Consider the following 18,885-nt stretch of genomic DNA (forward strand, 5'->3'; position numbering starts at 1 on the left):
TCGTCCATAGCTGAAGAAACTTGCGATTTCACATCTCCGGCGAAACGATCGATTTGAGGCAGAGTTTTCTGTAGACGGTTCCGTATCTCCATCAGATGTTGCTTGGTTCCACTGCCGAATGTCACTAGCTTCTCTTCCATCTTGAATGCTGGTGTCGGTCGCTACCCGTCGCTTTCTTAGCTCAACGGGCCGAGCGTTCGGTTCGCCGTGAGTCATCTTCAAGGTCGGTGCGTTCCCTCTCAGACTTCTTGATTCATCGTCTGGAGATATTAGAGATGACTGTGTTGACTGCGTGTACCTTCCCACTACAGTGCTACTCGGAACTGCGCCACGGAATGGATGAGATTCGTGAGAGCCCACAGCAGGAGAAGGAAAAGTGAAGATGCTCGAGAGCTCATGGAGTCCTTTGGGCTTGAGTTCCGAAAGTCGTAGAGCGTAGCTGACGATCACATGCGTGACGTCGTAAGCGATTCGACATCGAGTATGAGGCTCGATATCCGGTGTAAATCTAGCTGGAATCGCTCTCGCTAAGTGGAGCTGGTCGCGGAATGACCGCCAAGCCCTTCGGAACCCGCAAGCTCCAGCTTCAAGTTCGAAGTCTTGGTCATGCAAATCAATGAAGTGATCAAGACCGTCTAAGAATACTCTGGCCATCGCGTTAGGACGCTCCATCTGGTCTTCGGCAGAACCCGGAGATGGGCGATCGGAGGATCGCCTCCTTCTCCGGAGGCTCCTATCCTTTTTGTCTTCATACTTCGTATCCCTCGCCAGTATAGAGTAATCGTTACGTTAAGGTGTGGGCCTCGGGAGAGGGTCCCTGAATTCCCGACTCGGGCCGACTAGTTCCAGCAATCCTGATAGGTTCCTGTGATCCAGCTCGGAATCGGCTTCCCCCATGCTGTTTTCCGGAAGGTCTGTGCAAGCGCACAATTATGAATGTGAAAATCGTGCTCACATCTGATCTACCCTGACCGAGCAAGCTGATGGAGGAGGACTGATGTTCGGGAAGAAAGCAAATAACTTTATTCGGAGCGCTGCCTCGTTGCGGTTCGAGACCGCGGCCAGCGCTCTTGTTCAAGAATTGCTCAAAAGCGAACCATTACTCAACAGAGAAGAATGAATGGTCGAGTATCAAGGATATACTATACAGAAACGCGGCCGAAAGCTGCCGATGAGTCACGTCCGACAAGGCTCTCAGAATTTCCCTCTCGCTCGTCAGGAGCATTTTTTTTCGACGAAACTTTCCTCCCCCCCGGTCTAGAGATCGCTGTAGATACAGATGAACGAGGTGAGACTGCGCAGCAGGAAGAAATCTGCTCGGTACCGATCAGAACTTAGCCGGCAGAGGCTCAGCCTGAGAGCTGATCAGGGAGATGAGATTGAGATTGACGAGAGTAGCATTCCCTGATCTTCACGCCCTTGTCGTCACGGGCTCCGAAACCTGGGCCTGACCCTCTCCGTACTTATTGCGTGCAGCAACGCGGAAAACGTAGGTCCTGCGAAAGAACATCGTCAGCCATCGATGCGGCGCAGCGGTTGTAGACGTCACGATTCTACGAATATCCTAGCTGCGTAGCCGAACTCACACACGTCGAAATGACTCGGCCGTAGGGTATACACGTTGCGACCGGATTCAGAATCCAATGTACTCACGTCCCAGGCTTGAGTCCGTAAACTGTGGTTATTGATGAGCGTGAAGTGGCTTTCTCCCGCCAATTCCGGGTGTGAATCTCTCGTGCTTCGACTTTGAAGTCATAAATTTTTGAACCTCCGTCATTCATGGGTTTTTCCCAGCACAAGGTGACTGAATTCCTGTCGACTTCCGTGAACTTCGGGTTCAGTGGGGGCCAGGGTAACTCTGGAAAAAGAGGAGAACGATCTTATACCGAGTCGATTCCACGCCGTGAATTCTTTCCAGTCTTTGTTGCGAGTACAGAGGATGAATTCTCGAGCAAGATTCGAGTTCCCGACTTGAACCGGCAGATATTCGTGTCCTCCGAATCACGGTCTCTGTCGGGGGACCTTGACCGCTCTCCGAGCGTTCGTCTCTGGCCGGAAGGCGAGAGACCCATCATCTGAACGCCAGGGAGGTTGGGCGGAAGCTTGCTCGACGTTCCTGATGATTAGTCAGGAGATCTCGAAAACGAGATATTTGAGATATCGATCCGGTGCTCCGCTCGCGAGTCGACAACTTACTTCGTAACTCGGGCAGTTCTTTGACCCCTTTCTGTAAATTCCGGAGGAAGGGTACGTGGTGAGTGCGGAACCAACAGACGGGCCTGCAAGAGGAAGGTTTCGTACGTCACGAGAGGCTTGTCTGCTGTATCTCTGGGCTGAGCGTCTTCGAGCGTATATAATCTGTGGGAGAAAAATCCCCTCGCTCGGCTCTTCGAGCCTCGTTATGTGAACGTCGGTTCGCGAACTTCTCAGAACAGCGGAATCAGCGCTTCATCCGCAAGCAGGAACTGTCCGAGACCGAGTCAGTCAGCAATCACGCCGCATCTTGGTTTTCCGCTGAGAGCTATTGACGGGTTTCCCCCTTGAAGGGTCCGTGTTGTCTGCTTACATACACACAGGCTACAAGTCTCCGAGGCTGCTGGCGAGGGCTCCGTGTAGGAATCCGTGTGACGTCGCCGTTTCTGAAGTCATCCATCCGATGACTTCAACTCGATCTTCTCAAATCTATTTTCCCTCTTTTTGTGTTTTGATGGGGACCCGGAAGTCTTCCGGATTTCCCCAATGATATTCTTTTTCGAGCTCCAGGAATAGACAACCGTCTCTCGCCGATTATCGGCACGCGGCGCTACCAGTGAACGGAATGATTCGAAGCGAGAGAAGCCTTTCTTCAGAGAAATCTGAAGATCTGGAGAAGGTTTGCCTCGACTCGGTAGATTCAAAGACGACCATTACATTAGAGTTGCTGTTCGCGCACAATGCATCTCGAAACATATCCGCGTCGCTCTTCCAGCATAACAATGGGTCTTCGCACAATTAAGAGATATTTCTACAGTGACCGAAAGCTGCTTCGGGAAATCGACGCGGCTGCTAGGTCCTCCAGCCACTCACCTCTCGAAAATGTCTTCAACATATTCCGGAAAATTTGACCCCGTGACGTCCGGATCGTAAAAACCTGAAAAGCAGGCTCGTTGAGAATTGCGTCGTTACAGCCAGCGAGAATATGAAGATTGAACACTGCTGCGACCTTTCCTGCTTGCGTAACGGATAGAGATCTGCAGACCAAAAAATCCTCATGACGGCGAGGACTGCCTCGCCGGCCGTAAGAATGTGTTTTTGTCGGGACCTTCACGAAATCGTGAAGCAAGAACATCACTCAGGAAGAGACTCAAAATACACAGGCCAGTGACGTGAGCAGGCCGACACAAGGTCATCGTACCTCGTTCGTTTCGATTTTTTTATTATCGGGCGAAAGGAGTGACTTCGTGGCCGGCAATAGAAATCTGAGCCGACCGGGATCAAGCTTCAATTTCCGACGACCTCGAGGTCCAGGCTCTTTAGCGATGTCGATGAACCACTGGTCCAGCACTGACACCGGTGATGATATTGCCGGCGCTCCTCCGTCCATTGTAGTGAGCCCGCGATCATTAGAGCCTGACCATGTTCGCCTTATACTCGTTCGGGTGAGTAGCTAGTCGAATTCCGGTTCAGATGCACTCGGAGTGGTAACTAAGTGGTAAGCAGGCCGCGCCACACCGAAAACGAGGGTTTGCATTCCCTCGCCCACGTTATTCCTCTGCCGTGAGCACTGTCGACGCTCCGAGCGGGGCACCGTGGGTTCTCAGAAACAGGGAGATACGAGTGAGCAGGGAAAGCAGCCGCGATGCAAATAGGTCGATCACCGGGCGAATTCTCTGTACACTGAACCAGCCAACAGATATTCTAGCCATTGCCTCGTCGCCAGGCTTTCGCGAACCACCGCATTGAAGGCGAGCGGACGGATCGGAGTAGGTTCACGGGGTTTCTATTGTGTAATCATCACTAGACTCGTAGATGTCATTCCCTAGCGAAGAATCGTGAATTGAGAAATTTGTTAACGAGTTCCGATTCGCTCTCCCTGTGATCTTGAATGGACTTCGAAGTTCCGGGTGACGATAGATCCTCCCATGCTTGACGAGCCTCAGGACGACTGACAAAGAATTCATGTATTCGCCGGCTTTCCGCCAAAATTAGTGGCTGTCTGGTCTCGGAGTCTTCGAACGGGGAGACGGGAATTCTTCTCTGACTAAGTAATCAGGATAAGAGCTGAGTCTTCTGGTGAAATAACTCACCCAAAGGAAGGTTCCGATCACGATTTCTGGTTGAGTATGAGATATCCGCCATTGGATCCATTGCGGCTGCTAAAGTCGAAGAATCGCCTGAAAGAATAGAGTTTCTCCAGTAGGCTCAGAGTGCTGAGTGGTGAGGGTCTAGTGACGGTGCTCTCCTAGGCCGGGTGACGCACTCGACGATTGTGAAGCACTGAAGCCAACAATACTGGGACGATTGACGATCGGATGCTCTGCCGTATCGTCATCATCTCCCTACATCGAGTACACTAAAGTAGGGAAGACCCTCGTGGGAGCCTCGCAGAAGTCCAGTCAACTAATCACTAAAGAGTAAACGAAGATGCGCCCGCATCATCGGGACCGGAGTGAAGATCGACGGGAAGAACAAACAACACCAGCATCACCGATTGAGGGACATAATTAGCTTACCGGTATAACCAAACACCATTTCGGACGAAGTCTGTCTTGTTTCTCTGAGATCGCTTCAATGATTCAGTGATAAAGTTTCATCGCGCCTTTATGCGTCCTCGGGAGTTCGCCTCCCTCTAAAGCTCTCTCCCCGTTTAGAAAGGAGACGCCAGCGAAAAGGGAGAGATCTCCGTCAGCGGAAATCTCACGTACGATGTGTTGAAATTTGATACAAATGAGTTTTCATGAGTTTTTCGCCAAGATCCTGCTCGTTGTTGCGAGCTATTGACTAAACAAACAAGTCATCACTCTGCCTGACCACAGACCGACATAAACTTTTCCGGTAGTTAACCCAGAATCAAACTCGGGCTCTTCGGTGGTTCACTAGAATAGACGGTTCCGACGTAGTTTCCCGGTGCTTCTTCAAAACATTGGTCCGATGATTATGGAATGCGCGGTCGCGGAGTCATGGGGAAGTTCTCGAAAACAATGAGCACATTGTTCACACATCGGAATCTGTCCGCTGACTCAGGAGGTATACACCGCACGAATTTTGAGTTCTTCGCATCGGATATGAAGACATCAATGGGGCGAACGACATCCCATGAAGCTTCGAGCTCAAATCATTGATTTTCGCAAACATTCAGAGAATGTCGCTCCCGCTCCCTACACATATCAGCTAGAAGCTGCGAACGATCCCATCCCCATTAAAGATCTTTTGTTTTTCATTCGCGCCCGCCAGGCCGAGGGAACCCTGTCCCTGTCAATCGCTTCCCTATCAGCATCTCTTCTGGGCCAAGGTAGTTCCGAGTGGTGCGTATTTTGAATACAAACGAAGCAGACCCTAAACAGAACACCAATGATGATCGTTTTGGACGAGTCTCTGCTTTTCATCGCCTCGTTATCGGACGTCCTTGCCAAATGAGTATTCATTCGGTGCCCGAGAACATGATAATACGCGGGTCGAGAGCAGAATCCCCTGATGATATGCTCCCATTCATCAATGCATTCAGACGCCTCAGGGGTGCGAGATTATTAACTTATCTCCCATTTAGTCCTCAAAGAAATCCATCATTTATGTATCCGTTTCGATATCATCTCTTAGCACTCGTAGAATTCAGCGATATTTATTGCTATAGTTTTCTTTTAATCCCACTCGATAATTACATTTGATCGGCTCATTGATTGTGTTCTGAGTTCTGAACCTCCCACACGGAAGGAAATGAGATACCGATACTCTGAGTCGGTTCGTATCAAGCAGGCTCTAGTATTCGCGCAGGGCTATGGTTGCGACGTAAACCCAGACTGCGAATACTTGCGACGGATACGCGTGCACGTAGACCGCCAACGCAAACTCGGTTCCGTCTTGTCGAGTCAGATGAACGCCGGTGGCCTTCACCGCATCCGTCACGGCCTTCAGGCTGACGAAGGTCATCGACAGGGGGAAACCGCTAACTTTATGAGACGACATGGCGTCTAGAAGATTTTCGGCGCCAATGGTATCTTTCCGCTGAAGGTGCTCCTCGAACTTCGGCAGCATAGTCCGGAGAAGCCTGCAATGGTGTCTGTTCCAGATGGTCCGGTCCTGCCGCCGCCAACGCATGATCGACTCTCGAAGATGAGTTTCTAGCGCACTCTCTAGCTTCGAGGCGAAATGCTTATCCGGCGAAGAGTACTCGATGCTGTCAGATTGGATGGTGTGCAGCTGAAGGTTGCTGTCACTCCTGAATAAGGGTCTCCATAAATTAGACTTCCCGAGAGCGAACTGCACCCGACACGGTCTCTCATCCTCCTGGATATTCGCCCAAACATTGTCTTTGCTGATGATGCAGCCGACGCTCTGCAGAGGCGAGTTCACGTCCGAAAGCGAGAAGCTCTTGCCTGTGACGGCATTCCAAATCCGGTCTTCGACTCCGCCAGCCGAGTTATTGAATGTGATCACATAAGATGTCGATCCTTCGGGTATGCCATTGCCAAGCAGGATGTACGCATTGACTCCGAGGTACAGAAAATAATTACACAGCAGCAGAGCGTGCTCTTCCTCGTCCCCAACGAGCACTTGCAGAAACTGTTCGCAAGTAGTCCAAATATCGCAGATTCCCGGGAACAGGATGCTGTCGGAAACCGTGGGGATCAGAGAAACGAATCTCGCCAGTCGCTCCATTTTCATTGGAAGAGCCTCCATGTCGAAGAGCAAGTCTCTCGGAGGCATAATCGGGTGGATGAACCTGGTCACCAGCACCATCTTCCCGTCGATGCTGGCCGTAAGAGCCCGGATCTCTCGCGATGGGAATTTTTGTTTCAGGGAGCTCTCGTACCTCGAGCACCGGGTAAGGATGGGCTCGGGCTCCCCAGGAGGGAGTTTCTCGAAAATCATTTTCGGCAGTTGGAGAGGGGGTTCAATGGTCATGAACAGCGAAAGAAGAATGAAGTTATTCTGCTCGATACTTTGTGGCCATTGTTTCGATTCGTATTCATAGCCAAAAAGAATGGGAGGGCTTTCTATGCGGAAGGTGCCCTCGATCTTCGAATTCAGATAAACGGTGGAAAACGGGATGGCTAATGTACCCAACCACCTGCGTTCGAGAATCTGATGGATGTGGTCTTTGTCGTCTTCGTCATGTAGGTCGATGACCACTTGATCGCAAATGTTTAAGTAGATTAAGTCTCGATTGTCTCCCTGGAAGGTATCGTTACGAATGGGTAATGTCAGTTGCTGGTTCCAAGTAGGGTTCGGACCATCAGAGATGAATGTGGCTCTCGTGTTCTGTTGGAAGCTGACCTCGACGAAGGGTCGCACTTGTATAATGCTGTCTTGAATCTGTGCGTGGCTCTGGAACGCGCTGCTTGGACTCGAGACCCTGCGGTCAACATCGGACCGGATGGGCACGTTCGTCGCTCGCAGTACGGTGACAATGAGATCGGCTTCGGCGAATTCCGATTGCCGCTGTATGACGGAGGCCGTCATGACTTTTTTGCGCTCCTTCCGCCGCGGCCGGAGAGGTCTTCTCGGAAGAGTGAATTTGAGCATTCCGATACCCATCACCGCTATGCCGGGGGCTTTCTCCTCGATCAAAATACTCTCCAACGTGGTGTGGTGCTGAACGCTCTGCCTCTGCTCGGCCACCAACTCTCTGAGCTTATCCATGACAGTATTCTGAGCGAATTGGAATGACTCGATATCGTCGAACTCTTCTCGGTCGTCGGCAGCGCCTCTCGTTTGGTATTCTTTCGAGTAGAGTGGGACCAGAGTCGTACTTTCTTTCATGGGAGCTCGATGCCGTCCTCTGAGGGCCATCACGCTGAAGCGGTCTTTAGTGCCGATATCGTCTTGAAGGCGCCACTCATCTTTGAGAGGCTCTAGCTTCATGGCGGGAGACTCGAGACCATCCAGCAGATTAACATCCCTTCTAGAATCGTCCGACTCTTCCGCCACAACGTCTTGGCTTATCCTGTTAGCGTGATAAGCGTTCCCGCTCCTGGGCGGCATCCGCTTCTGACGTTCGCCGAATTTGTGCCTCTCCGTCACAACAAGGCTTCTGGCACTATCTGAGATCTTGATGTTCGGTTGAGCCTTCAGGTATCTCGAAATTTTCCAGGTGGCATTCTCGAATTCCTCTCTCTCTCGCACGTCTTCTTTTGCTCTCGCTTCACTTTCACTCGCGATGTCCGTTCCCAGGAAAAATGCAATACCATTGTTCCTTTCCGTCGCCAGAGTGAAGTCAACATCCGGTATTGACTTCGACTTCTCACTCAGGGACTTCAAAGCTGTCACTGTTTGTAGTCGGCGACGCACTCGCTGCTGCAGTATCCTCTTGGCCTCCATGACGTATCGGGGAGTGAAACGAGCCGGACCGACGAATTCGCTAGTTTTGTCAATGAATCGTTCGGTCTCATGAGCCCGAGCTTTGTGGTCCGGTTGCCATGGATACTTCCTCGCGCAGAGCGCGGGCTCTGCTACCGGCCTCGAGAGCTCTCCGAACGTCGATGGACACTTCGTATCGTATTCGGACACTTCGAATAGACTCCGAATCCCAAACAGTCTTTCCGAATCGCATCTACCAATGGAGGGTGATTTTTCGCTCCGTCGGTATCCTGACGGCATACCGCATGCGCCGACCGTAGAACTGATCAGGGTCGCTTGTAGACAAGAGCCCCCTGCGAAGGATTTGAACCTTCTCGAAGACATCGAAAGCTGTCATCGGAATCGATGATTCGCGACGAGACTCGTCAGACGTAGAGTTGATTCGCGACAGCTCCCTGGCATACAGAACATCGAGCGCGCGAGCCCGACGTGCCAAGAAGCACTCAAGGCAGTCAGAGGCAAAGTACAATATTTATTCTCCGGATTTCCACGAAGAGAAGGCGCTTGAGTCGGCCGCTGTGATCGAATCAGATGCAACAATGATCAAACGCAAACATGTTTTCGGCCTACGCCGCGGAGTGGAAATTTTCTCGAACGAGTAAGAACCTCGCTTCTATTCACAGGCGCATCGAATGGTGAATTCTCTTGTCAATAGAGCCCAGACGTCTCGATTTTTCCTTTCGTCTCTCAGATTTTAGTCTCTCCGCTCAACAGATCTGATCCTCGGTGCTTCAAACAATACATACTGCATTGTCTGAAGTTTTAGAGCAGTGCTGTTCTACGTGGAACGCAGGAACTACCGATAAGGCGCTCGACAAGTTTCGCCCCAACGGGAGCTTAAGGAAGGTGGGGCGTGGCGGGGCGCGACTTGATATTAAGGTTGGCACTCTGAGCCATAGTCTCCCGGCAGGCGCCGGCATTTGTTTCAGATTCCCAAAATGACGAGAGCAAGGGAGTGTGGTAATCATCTCAATGATCGAATCACGACAGGAGTTGTAGCGCTTACATTTCCACGTCTATTGATATTACCCTTGAGGAGGAACCTACGAGCGAATCGAGTCCCCACGATTGAGGCGGGAAGCTTTTCGCGGCAGTTTCAAGCATTTGTACAATAGGATTTCGCAGCCCACCTGGAATATTTCCCTTCAAAGCATCCGCTGGATATACTTCGTTCGAACAGGACTCACCCCCGACCGCCAGAACGATGGTCGTCGCCGCGCGTCCGTACTTGTTTGACGCCAAGCATGTGTAGACACCTTCGTCACTCGGAGAAACTTTGTGGAATTTGAGCCTACACTCTCCTCGGGGTCCCAAAGTAAGATCTTTCCAGAGATCTGTGCGAATCCGATCGAGCTCATGATACCTGGAAAGAGGGAATAACGCAATGGTTCCTCCACTTCCTTCTCTGAACTCCGAAAGTCTCGTCGATCTCCGATTGATGACCATTGATTTCAGCCGGACTCACACTTGAACTGATGGGAGAGGCCATCCGCGGACATTCCAATTCAAATCAGTTTTACCGTCTTTCGTTGCCAGCACTGCTTCTTTCTCTCGGCGAATGCGCGGTTTCTCCGGGCTTTCTTCTCTGCTACCTTTTGTGACATGAGAAACGTGATCTAATATCGGGAAAGGTTCCTGGGCATGTAGTTCCGAGGCTACTATTCTCAGGTATACCTCTTTGGAAATTCACAGCTTCTGCACGTACCCGTCACTCTCAAATATGCCGACGTTGAGCACTCTCCGAACGGATTTTTCGCCACGAGGGAATACTCGCCCGTATCAGTGGATCGCACGCTGTATATCTCCAAGGTACAAAGATTGAAATCGAGCTGGAAATCGTGGATGGAAAATCCAATAGAAACCAATCGGGTCCAGGACCGTTCCCATCCGAGAACACACAACTTCAATGGGATGAGGTGATCATGGAGAGTCGAGAGGTGAATTTTTGCTTCTCATTTTAGGGCTCTTACCATGCTTACGACGAAGTGACGGTTTTTGAGCGCAAGCGGCCTGCCGTTACGGAACCAGAAGATTTCAGGACAAGGATCACCGTCTATGGAACAGCTGAGTTTGATGCGACATCCCGCCTGGATATGCCTGTTTCGCAAATGACTGATCACTTTCGGTGCACAGCCCTTGACTGGAGTTTCGTGGAAGCTCTCCTCACTCGAGACTTCGTCTTCATCGCTGCCGCTCGAAGAGGGTATTTTGAAAATGCTTCCAGTGCGTTCTGCGTAGAACTTTCGACGATTTGGAGGAGTCATAAGTCTCTCAAAGTGACGTCGTTCCACAGAGTACTTCGGGTATCGCTTTCGAGGCCTAGGCGGTTCTCTGTGTAGAGGTCGGAACAACTCGCCGTGGCGTCCGATCTCTCTGACCAGATCGGTTCGCTTCGAGCCGCTGAGATCCTCGTCTTCAGCGCCTTGGAGAACTTTGAGCAATGAGAGGTCTCTCTCGAGACTCGCCATCTCGAATTCCAGACCTGCTTCGAGGGATTCCATTTTCTGTTCCTTGTAATTGTACTCTCTTTCGATAGAATCTTCCAGCGAAGCTATATCCGAAATTGAGCTGCAGTTCGACTCGGCTCGAGGACTCTTTTCCAAGATTTGGAGGCAGCTGTCGGTCGCACTCTCGGCCTTGCTGAGTGAAACCAGAAGTCTGTCACTCGCTGAAAGAGCACGGACGTTTGAGCATTAGTTCGTGAGACTCACGCCCGCTGACCGGGGATTCCGGTGAAGGACTTATCGTTCGTAGAGCTCCGAATATTTTTTTGCTAGGAAATTGTATGCTCGGGAATCGGCTTCGGACAACCGATAGACCTTCTGACGCAGGTTCTAAGTTCTCATCGGCTTCATGGATGTCCTCTAGGAGAGATGCTTTGCGCTCAACCTGTATCAGAGGCACCCCGTCTACCACGACGAGCGGCTTCGATTTAGCTGAATGGAGGTATACGGGCTCCGTGCACAGGTTCGCCGATTCGGGTGTGACATTCAAATCTTCGAGGCACTCTGAAATCAAATCATCTTTTCATCGTATTCGAGATCGGAACTCCACAATTTCATTCTATTCAGGGCCGGCAGGATCTTCCTCTGCCGTTCCGACCATAATGCTAAGTTTTCCCTGCTGTACAGGCAGACGCGATGCGCTCGGGGTGATATCGCGAACAGCGAGGCGGCGCTTAGACTTGGTGGCCCGTCGCGGCGGCGTCTTAGCGAGATGTCGATTATTCTGCCTTCGAATTTTCACTCACCTTCTGCTTGATGAATTTCCGCTATGGCGTCTGCGTAAGCTGGCGGGGGCGGCCTGGCTGGCCGAACCGTCAGCTCGCCATCTGAACCGTTCGAATGGTCGCTTCGATACCCTGATTCCGAAGAAAATCGGTTGAATCTCGAGAAATTCAAGCGTAGAGTAGCGCAACAATATTGAGTTCTCGTAGTCTCTCGGGCGAATGATGGATACTACTCACTCGAAGCTTCAATCACTGTCATCAGAGGTAGGCTGTCAGTGGGCGACACAGCCTTGCTGCGCTCTGAAGGTGTCACCATAGAGCCAACGTGAGACACTTGGGGAGGCGCTCGCTGCACGACCGTTCTGCCGTTATCCGAGCCTGAGGCAACGTCACCGGCTCAGTGAAGAGAATGAATACTTTCGAGCGTATCGAACGATTTCCTAAATCTATGTATAGCGCTCACCGGAGTAGTCGTGGGATACCAAGTTCATCAGCTCCGACATTTCCATGTCGAGCACCGTGTCATTCGACGACGCCACGGTACCGTGCGGAGATCCGGAGTAGTAGTCGGTGTATTCTGCTTGGAACGAAGACAGCTCCGAAACCGAGTCCAAAGTGTCGTCAGTAACTGGAAATTCGTGGAGCTATAATAGTCGGCTCTCACGGTTTCCGCGAGAGGATTTTCTTCCCTTTGCACGAAAATAATTATTATTCACCAGCTGTGGCTTCTTCCCAATCTCTGTGGGGCTGAGATCCGCCCAAGAGGGTTTCTGGAACGCAACTGTCCAGGGAAATGAGGTCTGGCGTTGCCCAAAACTCGGGACGAATCTCGGGACAGGGTCTTTCTTGCTGAGCTGAAATGTCCTGCCGTGCCGATAACGACTGTTAGATTCGTGTACATACATAGCTCCTCAGTAACATCGACCGGATTCGCCTACAGAATGTCGGTTCCCCTTGGACTCCTCCTTGAGCGTTTCCGGGGGGTATGCGGTCTTATCGGGGCACGGCGGACAGTCATTAGGCTGACCTGGAATACCGAATCCTGATGGACACCGACGGCCGAGACGGATGAGGACGGAGCGGATATTTTTCCTGGACGATTGCCTTGATATTCCACCTCGGGCGACATCTTGGTTGGAAGAGTGGTGTCACTCGGTTCACTCTGCCCGAATATATTGACAGCAGAGACTCTGAAGACCACGATGCCGCCCTCCTCAAGATCGAAAACTCGGTATTCCGCTTTCTGAGAGGTCCCACATCGAGTCCAAATAACCTCGCCCTCCTGTGTACAAGCAAAGGAGGGCGTTGGCTTCCCGGAAATCGGTAATCACAATTCTGGCTGACTGCATCAAGTGACAAAACCAGCGCGATACCTGTAGTTTCTCGACGACGTAATTTGTTATCGGACTCCCTCCATCATTCTCCGGCGGCACCCAATGCAAAACACAATTATCCTCCTTGATGTCTGTCAGATAGAGTCCCGAAGGGCGCTCCGGTTCACCTGAGAAGAGATTCGAGGTACTGAACGAGAAGTATTCATGTTTCGTTCGAGCTGAGTCGGCGGTAGTTTGACGAGAGTCTTGGACTCCTCCATCACCGATTCGTATGGTAACGATCCTGAAATACTCTTATTCAGTGTTTCGAGAGATTTTTAGGGTAAAGGTAGTTGCACTTTATGAAGCGCTCATCTCCCACATTCACAGCGGAGGCTGCCATTCGGGCCAAATATGTACTATCACCATAAAGCGTGATGACTCGGGCCGACAGTCCTCCGCCGAGGAAGCCGGACCCATTCGGAAGCTCGGAAGTTTCCCTGTATTTTCGTGAAGGAGACCTACATACCTGTCACGGAGACTGCGATATCGAGTGTTGCCGTTCCGTATTGGTTGTCGATTTTCAGCGTATAAGTTCCCTGGAAATAGAAGATGCTCCACACTCGACTAGACTGTATGCCCTTCGGGAGTTTTGATCCAATCAATGATTTTTGTCTTCTTCTCGGAAGAATGAGAGCCCACATGCTGTGGATGATTGTAACTGAATTGTCTGGCTAGGTTGTCCAGATGAGCCCGTAGTGTAGCATTCTTTCAAGTAGTTTTCAATAGAGTTCAGCATTTCGCTCGAAATTCCAAATGTTATTATTCAAGTTAGGGCATGGGAACGCTTCACGCAGTGTGAGAACCGGATAATCTCCCATTGAATATCAACTCACTTGCGAACTTGTCGTGATTTCATCAATTTCCAAAACTGCGTTCCCACAATCGAAAGATACACTGACGCCCTCGGAACTCAAATCGAGAGGCTTGCCGTTCAGCAGCCACTCCGCTCTCGGCTTCGGACTCCCCACGTACGGTAGCTTGATTCTGCGAACAACCGACGGTTTCTCGTAGCTTCCGACGTTTTTCCGTCCTTCAGCTCGTTCGGTCTCCGCGATTGCTCTGCTTCACTGTCCATGGTGGCACTGACAAGCGACCGTTTCAATAATTACTTTCTTTCCGGTTGCCTTTCGCTTACCTCAGCGACTCTCCAGCGTCGAAACACAGACCGTGCGAATATCGGGCCACAGGCAGAATCTCAGGCCGCGCTGGAAGAGATATGAGAGAGGGGGTTGAGGTGGAGAACTCGGGTGACGTCAGCCTGTCTAGAGCTTTCGCAGCACAGGTGAAGTCGCGGACGAATGACCGCTCAACTCGGTGAACACGAAGCCACACGACCATGCAACCCCACTGGATGACAGATGACCGAGATGAAGATGAAAGCAACGCCTTCTGCGAATCGGCGCTAAAACGCTTCATGGCCTTTAACTAACAAAGTTGGCACCACCGAGAATAGTCTTCTCGCGGCGCGAGGTCATCCACTATCTCATCAGGCGGTCTGGCGGAACGTTCAGCTCATCATAAATGTCTCCCATCGGGACGGACTTCCAGCGATGGTAGCCGAACAGAGAGATTCGCTACGAACTCCACGGCCGTTCCGGCTCTTCAATTTACCATGCACGGAGAGTTTCGCGTCGGTCCTGCTCTTGCCGGCGGGATTGTTCGCTTCACAGGCCACTCCAGCCTCGTCTTCCATCATGACAGGGCTGATGCGGAGCGAGGACGCTCCTTCGACGCTCAACACCTCGAAGCGTCCTTCAGATTGAACGGGGGCTCCATCGTGCATCCTACGGATTGAAGGGACGAGGAGAATTCTGGTTAAGGTGGTGCTTCGGAGCCTCTGTAGTGACGGTCCCTCAAGAACGGCACCCGAAACACCTGGACGAAGGGTCCCAAGTTTCGCTCACCAGATGATCTCCGGCTCTGGTTCTCCGCAGAATTCAACATCGAACTGGATCAGATCACCGGCTAGTGCCGTCATGTCCTTCAAATCCTTGCAGAATCGGGGCTCTCGGATATTACCGGCTGGAACGACGGAAGAAACGTTAGGCTCTCCATCCCGTGGTGAGGTGATATGTCATCACCGCGAGTTCTCACTGACCTGTCACAGCTATAGGCTCGGAAATCTGCGAAGCCTTCCCCAATCCATGATCGTTTTCGGCGCTGACTCTGAAGACGTACTCGATCCCGGGGAAGAGTCCGGAGCAGAGGAGGCTGGTCTCGCGGAAGTTCCTCTGGGGACTGACGAGCTGCCACTCTTCTTCATCTAATTGAGACCGCTCGACGAGATAGCATTCGATATCGCCCTCGACCGGGTCCCACGAGACCCTCACTGTTCGTGGTTTGTGATCATGGAGCTCAACAAGCGGTGCATCGGGCTGAGGCGGCCTGACTGCGATCGATGGGGAAAGCCCCATGTGAGCTCCTCTCTCGTTGGCATTGTCAAAGGAAGCAGACAGTATCGCTGATTCAATGGAATTCCCTCTAGACTAACCTGAGGCCGCTCTCGCTCGAGTTGGAATCTTCCCGACGAGAGCCTCTCCCACGCCCGCCTCGTTGACGGCGTAAATCCGGAAGCAGTAGTAGTGGTTTTGCGTGAGATCTTCCGCGATATAATATGTTTCAGGACCGTCTGTTTCGTGATGACTCTTGACGATCTACGATCGCAAACGTTCTCATTATATCACCTAAACAATCGAGGTTTCTCGTGAATCTAGTTTCTTTGTAAGGAGTGGGAAGTCGTACGTCAGCTTCGAGAATTTCCCTCTGCTCGATGATGTAGGCTTCAACGGGTCCCCCGCCGTCGTCGCATGGAGCTTTCCAGGAAACCATCATCGATGTTGGGGAGATATTCTTCACGACAATCGGACCGATCGGTGCGCTCGGAGGAACTACAACTCCTGCGAAAGAATTCTTGTCGATATACATACAAGGGAATACATACAAGGTACTGGTGGCCGGACCCACCCAGATCTGAGTCCTCGACACGCCGATACTGGCTATAAGGCGAGCAAACTCTCGACGGACTCACCTTCCGGTCTAATGATGGCAATCGGGATCTCTAAGACCAAAGGAGGTCCAACCCCGAGTTCATTGAAAGCCGCCACTTTCACCGAATACTCGTGGCCTTCCAGTAGATCCCTCACAGTAAATATGCAGACGTCAGGTTCCACGTTCCCTATCTGAAAATATCGAGTTGATCATGAATCCCCACATCACGGCCTGCCAGAGGTTAGTATTGTAAGGAAGTGAACACGAAGAATGTCGATCATTTACGGGAAGAGAATTGAGAGCTCGCTTGCATACCTCAACCCATATTTTGCGGGGAACTTCTTTGATCCATATCGTGTAACCTCTCAGAGGAGCTCCGCCGTCGTTTTCGCACGGACCCCACTCGATATACATTGAGGAAGGCCCGGTCACGGTCGGGACGAGAGGACCTCGAGGCGCGTTCGGTTTGCGAGTACCGGTCTTCAGATGGACCAGGCTCGGCGCCTTGAGCGCAACAAGTGAGCTCCCTGCCCGATTCTCTGAGTGCACCTGAAAGAAGAGGAAGCCCATCAGCTCATCTTTATGTTCTGCGGCTGCTGTACCGGGCTCAACTCTTTCCGGGTCAGAAACCCACTACGCCCCGGGTTTCGGCCCCGGGGCGTACTGGATTTCACAGTCGCATCCGCCCAACCGGCTCACCTTGAAACTATACCGGAAGTGATTATCCAGGTTGCCGACCGTACATTCCTGGATATCGCCATCGACTGTCATAACTCGGGTCCAGGTCTCGAGGTCCTGCCGTCGTTTCCATATGGAATAACCCTGTACGGGACCCGATATCGGTTGCCTCCACGACAGCGAGCAGGAACGACTCGTGGTGCAAGTGATGTGGAGCGGACCTTCTGGAGAATCCGGCAGATCTGCAGAGAACGGGAATCCGTTGGAGCAAACAAACTCATCAGAGAATTCATAATTATCGAGCAATTATTATCAGCTCTGGCCGAACTCACCCACGAGACACTCGGTGAATACTTTGACAGCCGCCGAGGGCTCGCTGCTTTCATTCTCGCTCAAAGAGAGGATACGGTACAGATATTCAACGTCTCCGGAGATGTCGCCATCACAAAACCAGAGGAGCTCAGGGTCCACACAGCCGATTTCTTTGAATTCCCCGTCTTCGCTCGCGCATCTGGAGTTAGAGTCGGGATTTTAAGCAAGTGTCACTCGATGGGTTATCGGAGTCGTAGATTTACTATCGGGGATATCACTGTTGACGATTGCGAAAGTCACAGTTCGGATATCCTTGTCACGGCATTCGAGCTTGGGTTTCGCGCTTTGCCGCAGACAGCTGAAGGCTAAAGAGATATTTATTATCTCTAAACATGACCACTGAAGAGGTCCACCTTGCAAGCCCGCCTGGGCACGTGTTATTTTTTGGTCGGTGCAGCTTCACCGACAGTAGCGGTCATTGTTTTAGCCACTCAAGTGAGGCTACTTCTCCGAGTCATTCGACCAGTCTGTGAAGCACTTATGGGTTTCATCTCCGCTCCCGATTCGATAGTTGAATTCGAGAATCGATAGAAAGTTTTTATTCTTCCTCTGAACTGATAGCAAGGGCGCTAGGGAGGGGGGAGCGTCGGTGACGTATTCGAATCGTGAGGTACTTGACGGGGCAGCTCGGAATCCGTGTTCTTGGGATGCCTCGGGGCTAGTGACGACCTGCCCTTCAGTTCGGTATTTGAAATGTGAGTCGATGGATGGGGAACTTGAGACTTTAGGTTGACTCACGCACCTTTCAACGACGAAACTCTGGATTTTCGACGGACCCGGACTTTCCGGGAGATCCCAGGTGAGCCTCACGGTATCGACTTCGTAATCGTAAGACGCTCGCACGTTCCGAGGCGGTCCCGGCGCAGTTTCCGGAGTTGCAGGAATGTACATCACGATACCTCCTGAAGTCTCGCTCGTCCTTCAATCCTGTCGAAATCAAGCCAATCAGTGCAGGTCTCCCCTCGAAGTTCGCCTAGTGCACAGACTCTCTTCCCTTGCCAGATACCGCTTGATTCGTCGTAATGTCAGAGCGTCGTGTAAAAGAGCCGTCTGGTTTCTGGAAGAACTGTGACGCATCTCTACGGACGGATCTCTATAGGGTCATCGGCAGCACATTACTCACTCAGACACGTGAGCCCGACGGAAGAACTTCTCCACTCTTTGAGGTTCACGGACGGAACGAGGAGAGCACGGATCGGCGGATTCTTGAATTGGCTCCTGATAAGTTGTAGGTTATATCTAGCATCTCGAATCGAGGCCTTGGCGACCAGAATGAATTATGAGACTCAGTCAAGCGAAAAGTTGACCCGGTTGGAACACTTCATGTCCATTTCCATTCGGAAGCAGTCTAGGCGACCGATCGGGGTAGAGATTACTCGTTGAGAGCATAGCGATTGGTCCGCGGAGGAGGAATCCGCTTTGGGAGCTCATGGGTTCGCTCAAGATTATTTTGGCGCCGGAGCTCACCTCGGCCACACTGCCCCCGAGAGAGCGAATTCCACCGGATTCCCGAATACAAACGGAATCTCTTGGTACGAGCCAGTGAACCAACTCAGGGGATTAACCGGAAGTTTGAAGCTCGCCTTCGAATCCGCCCACCCACCTGGGTCATGACGGTGTGATTCTCCTCCAGAAGGTGGTTGTCGAGCGCACAACACTCTTGTCTTGTTGACTGTTGCTCTCTCG

At 51.6% G+C, this 18,885-nt stretch overlaps 2 protein-coding genes across 2 annotated transcripts; both read right to left on the bottom strand.

Moving 5' to 3' along the window:
* Positions 1-1,015: 1,015 nt before the first annotated feature.
* MnM (myomesin and myosin binding protein) lies at positions 1,016-18,090 on the bottom strand. Its single transcript, XM_029111965.1, has 29 exons — positions 17,942-18,090; positions 17,160-17,338; positions 16,849-17,069; positions 16,465-16,698; positions 16,190-16,340; positions 15,904-16,058; positions 15,653-15,815; positions 15,260-15,550; positions 15,066-15,183; positions 14,773-14,945; positions 14,297-14,366; positions 13,995-14,145; positions 13,628-13,697; positions 13,159-13,286; positions 12,813-13,067; positions 12,502-12,649; positions 12,249-12,413; positions 12,023-12,163; positions 11,807-11,917; positions 11,376-11,564; positions 10,527-11,224; positions 10,262-10,385; positions 10,022-10,148; positions 9,744-9,919; positions 4,287-4,373; positions 3,067-3,130; positions 2,197-2,279; positions 1,654-1,858; positions 1,016-1,496 (listed from the first exon to the last, which is right to left on the bottom strand). The coding sequence occupies exons 1-29, from the start codon at positions 18,088-18,090 to the stop codon at positions 1,412-1,414; spliced, it is 4,911 nt and encodes a 1,636-aa protein (XP_028967798.1). The 3' UTR covers positions 1,016-1,411.
* Cc2d2a (Coiled-coil and C2 domain containing 2A) lies at positions 5,956-8,517 on the bottom strand. Its single transcript, XM_029111941.1, has one exon. It carries the CDS (start codon positions 8,515-8,517, stop codon positions 5,956-5,958), a length of 2,562 nt encoding a protein of 853 aa, XP_028967774.1.
* Positions 18,091-18,885: the final 795 nt, after the last annotated feature.

The sequence above is a fragment of the Galendromus occidentalis genome, unplaced genomic scaffold (genome assembly GCF_000255335.2).
Source record: "Galendromus occidentalis unplaced genomic scaffold, Mocc_1.1 scf7180000077477, whole genome shotgun sequence".
Lineage (NCBI taxonomy): Eukaryota > Metazoa > Arthropoda > Arachnida > Mesostigmata > Phytoseiidae > Galendromus > Galendromus occidentalis.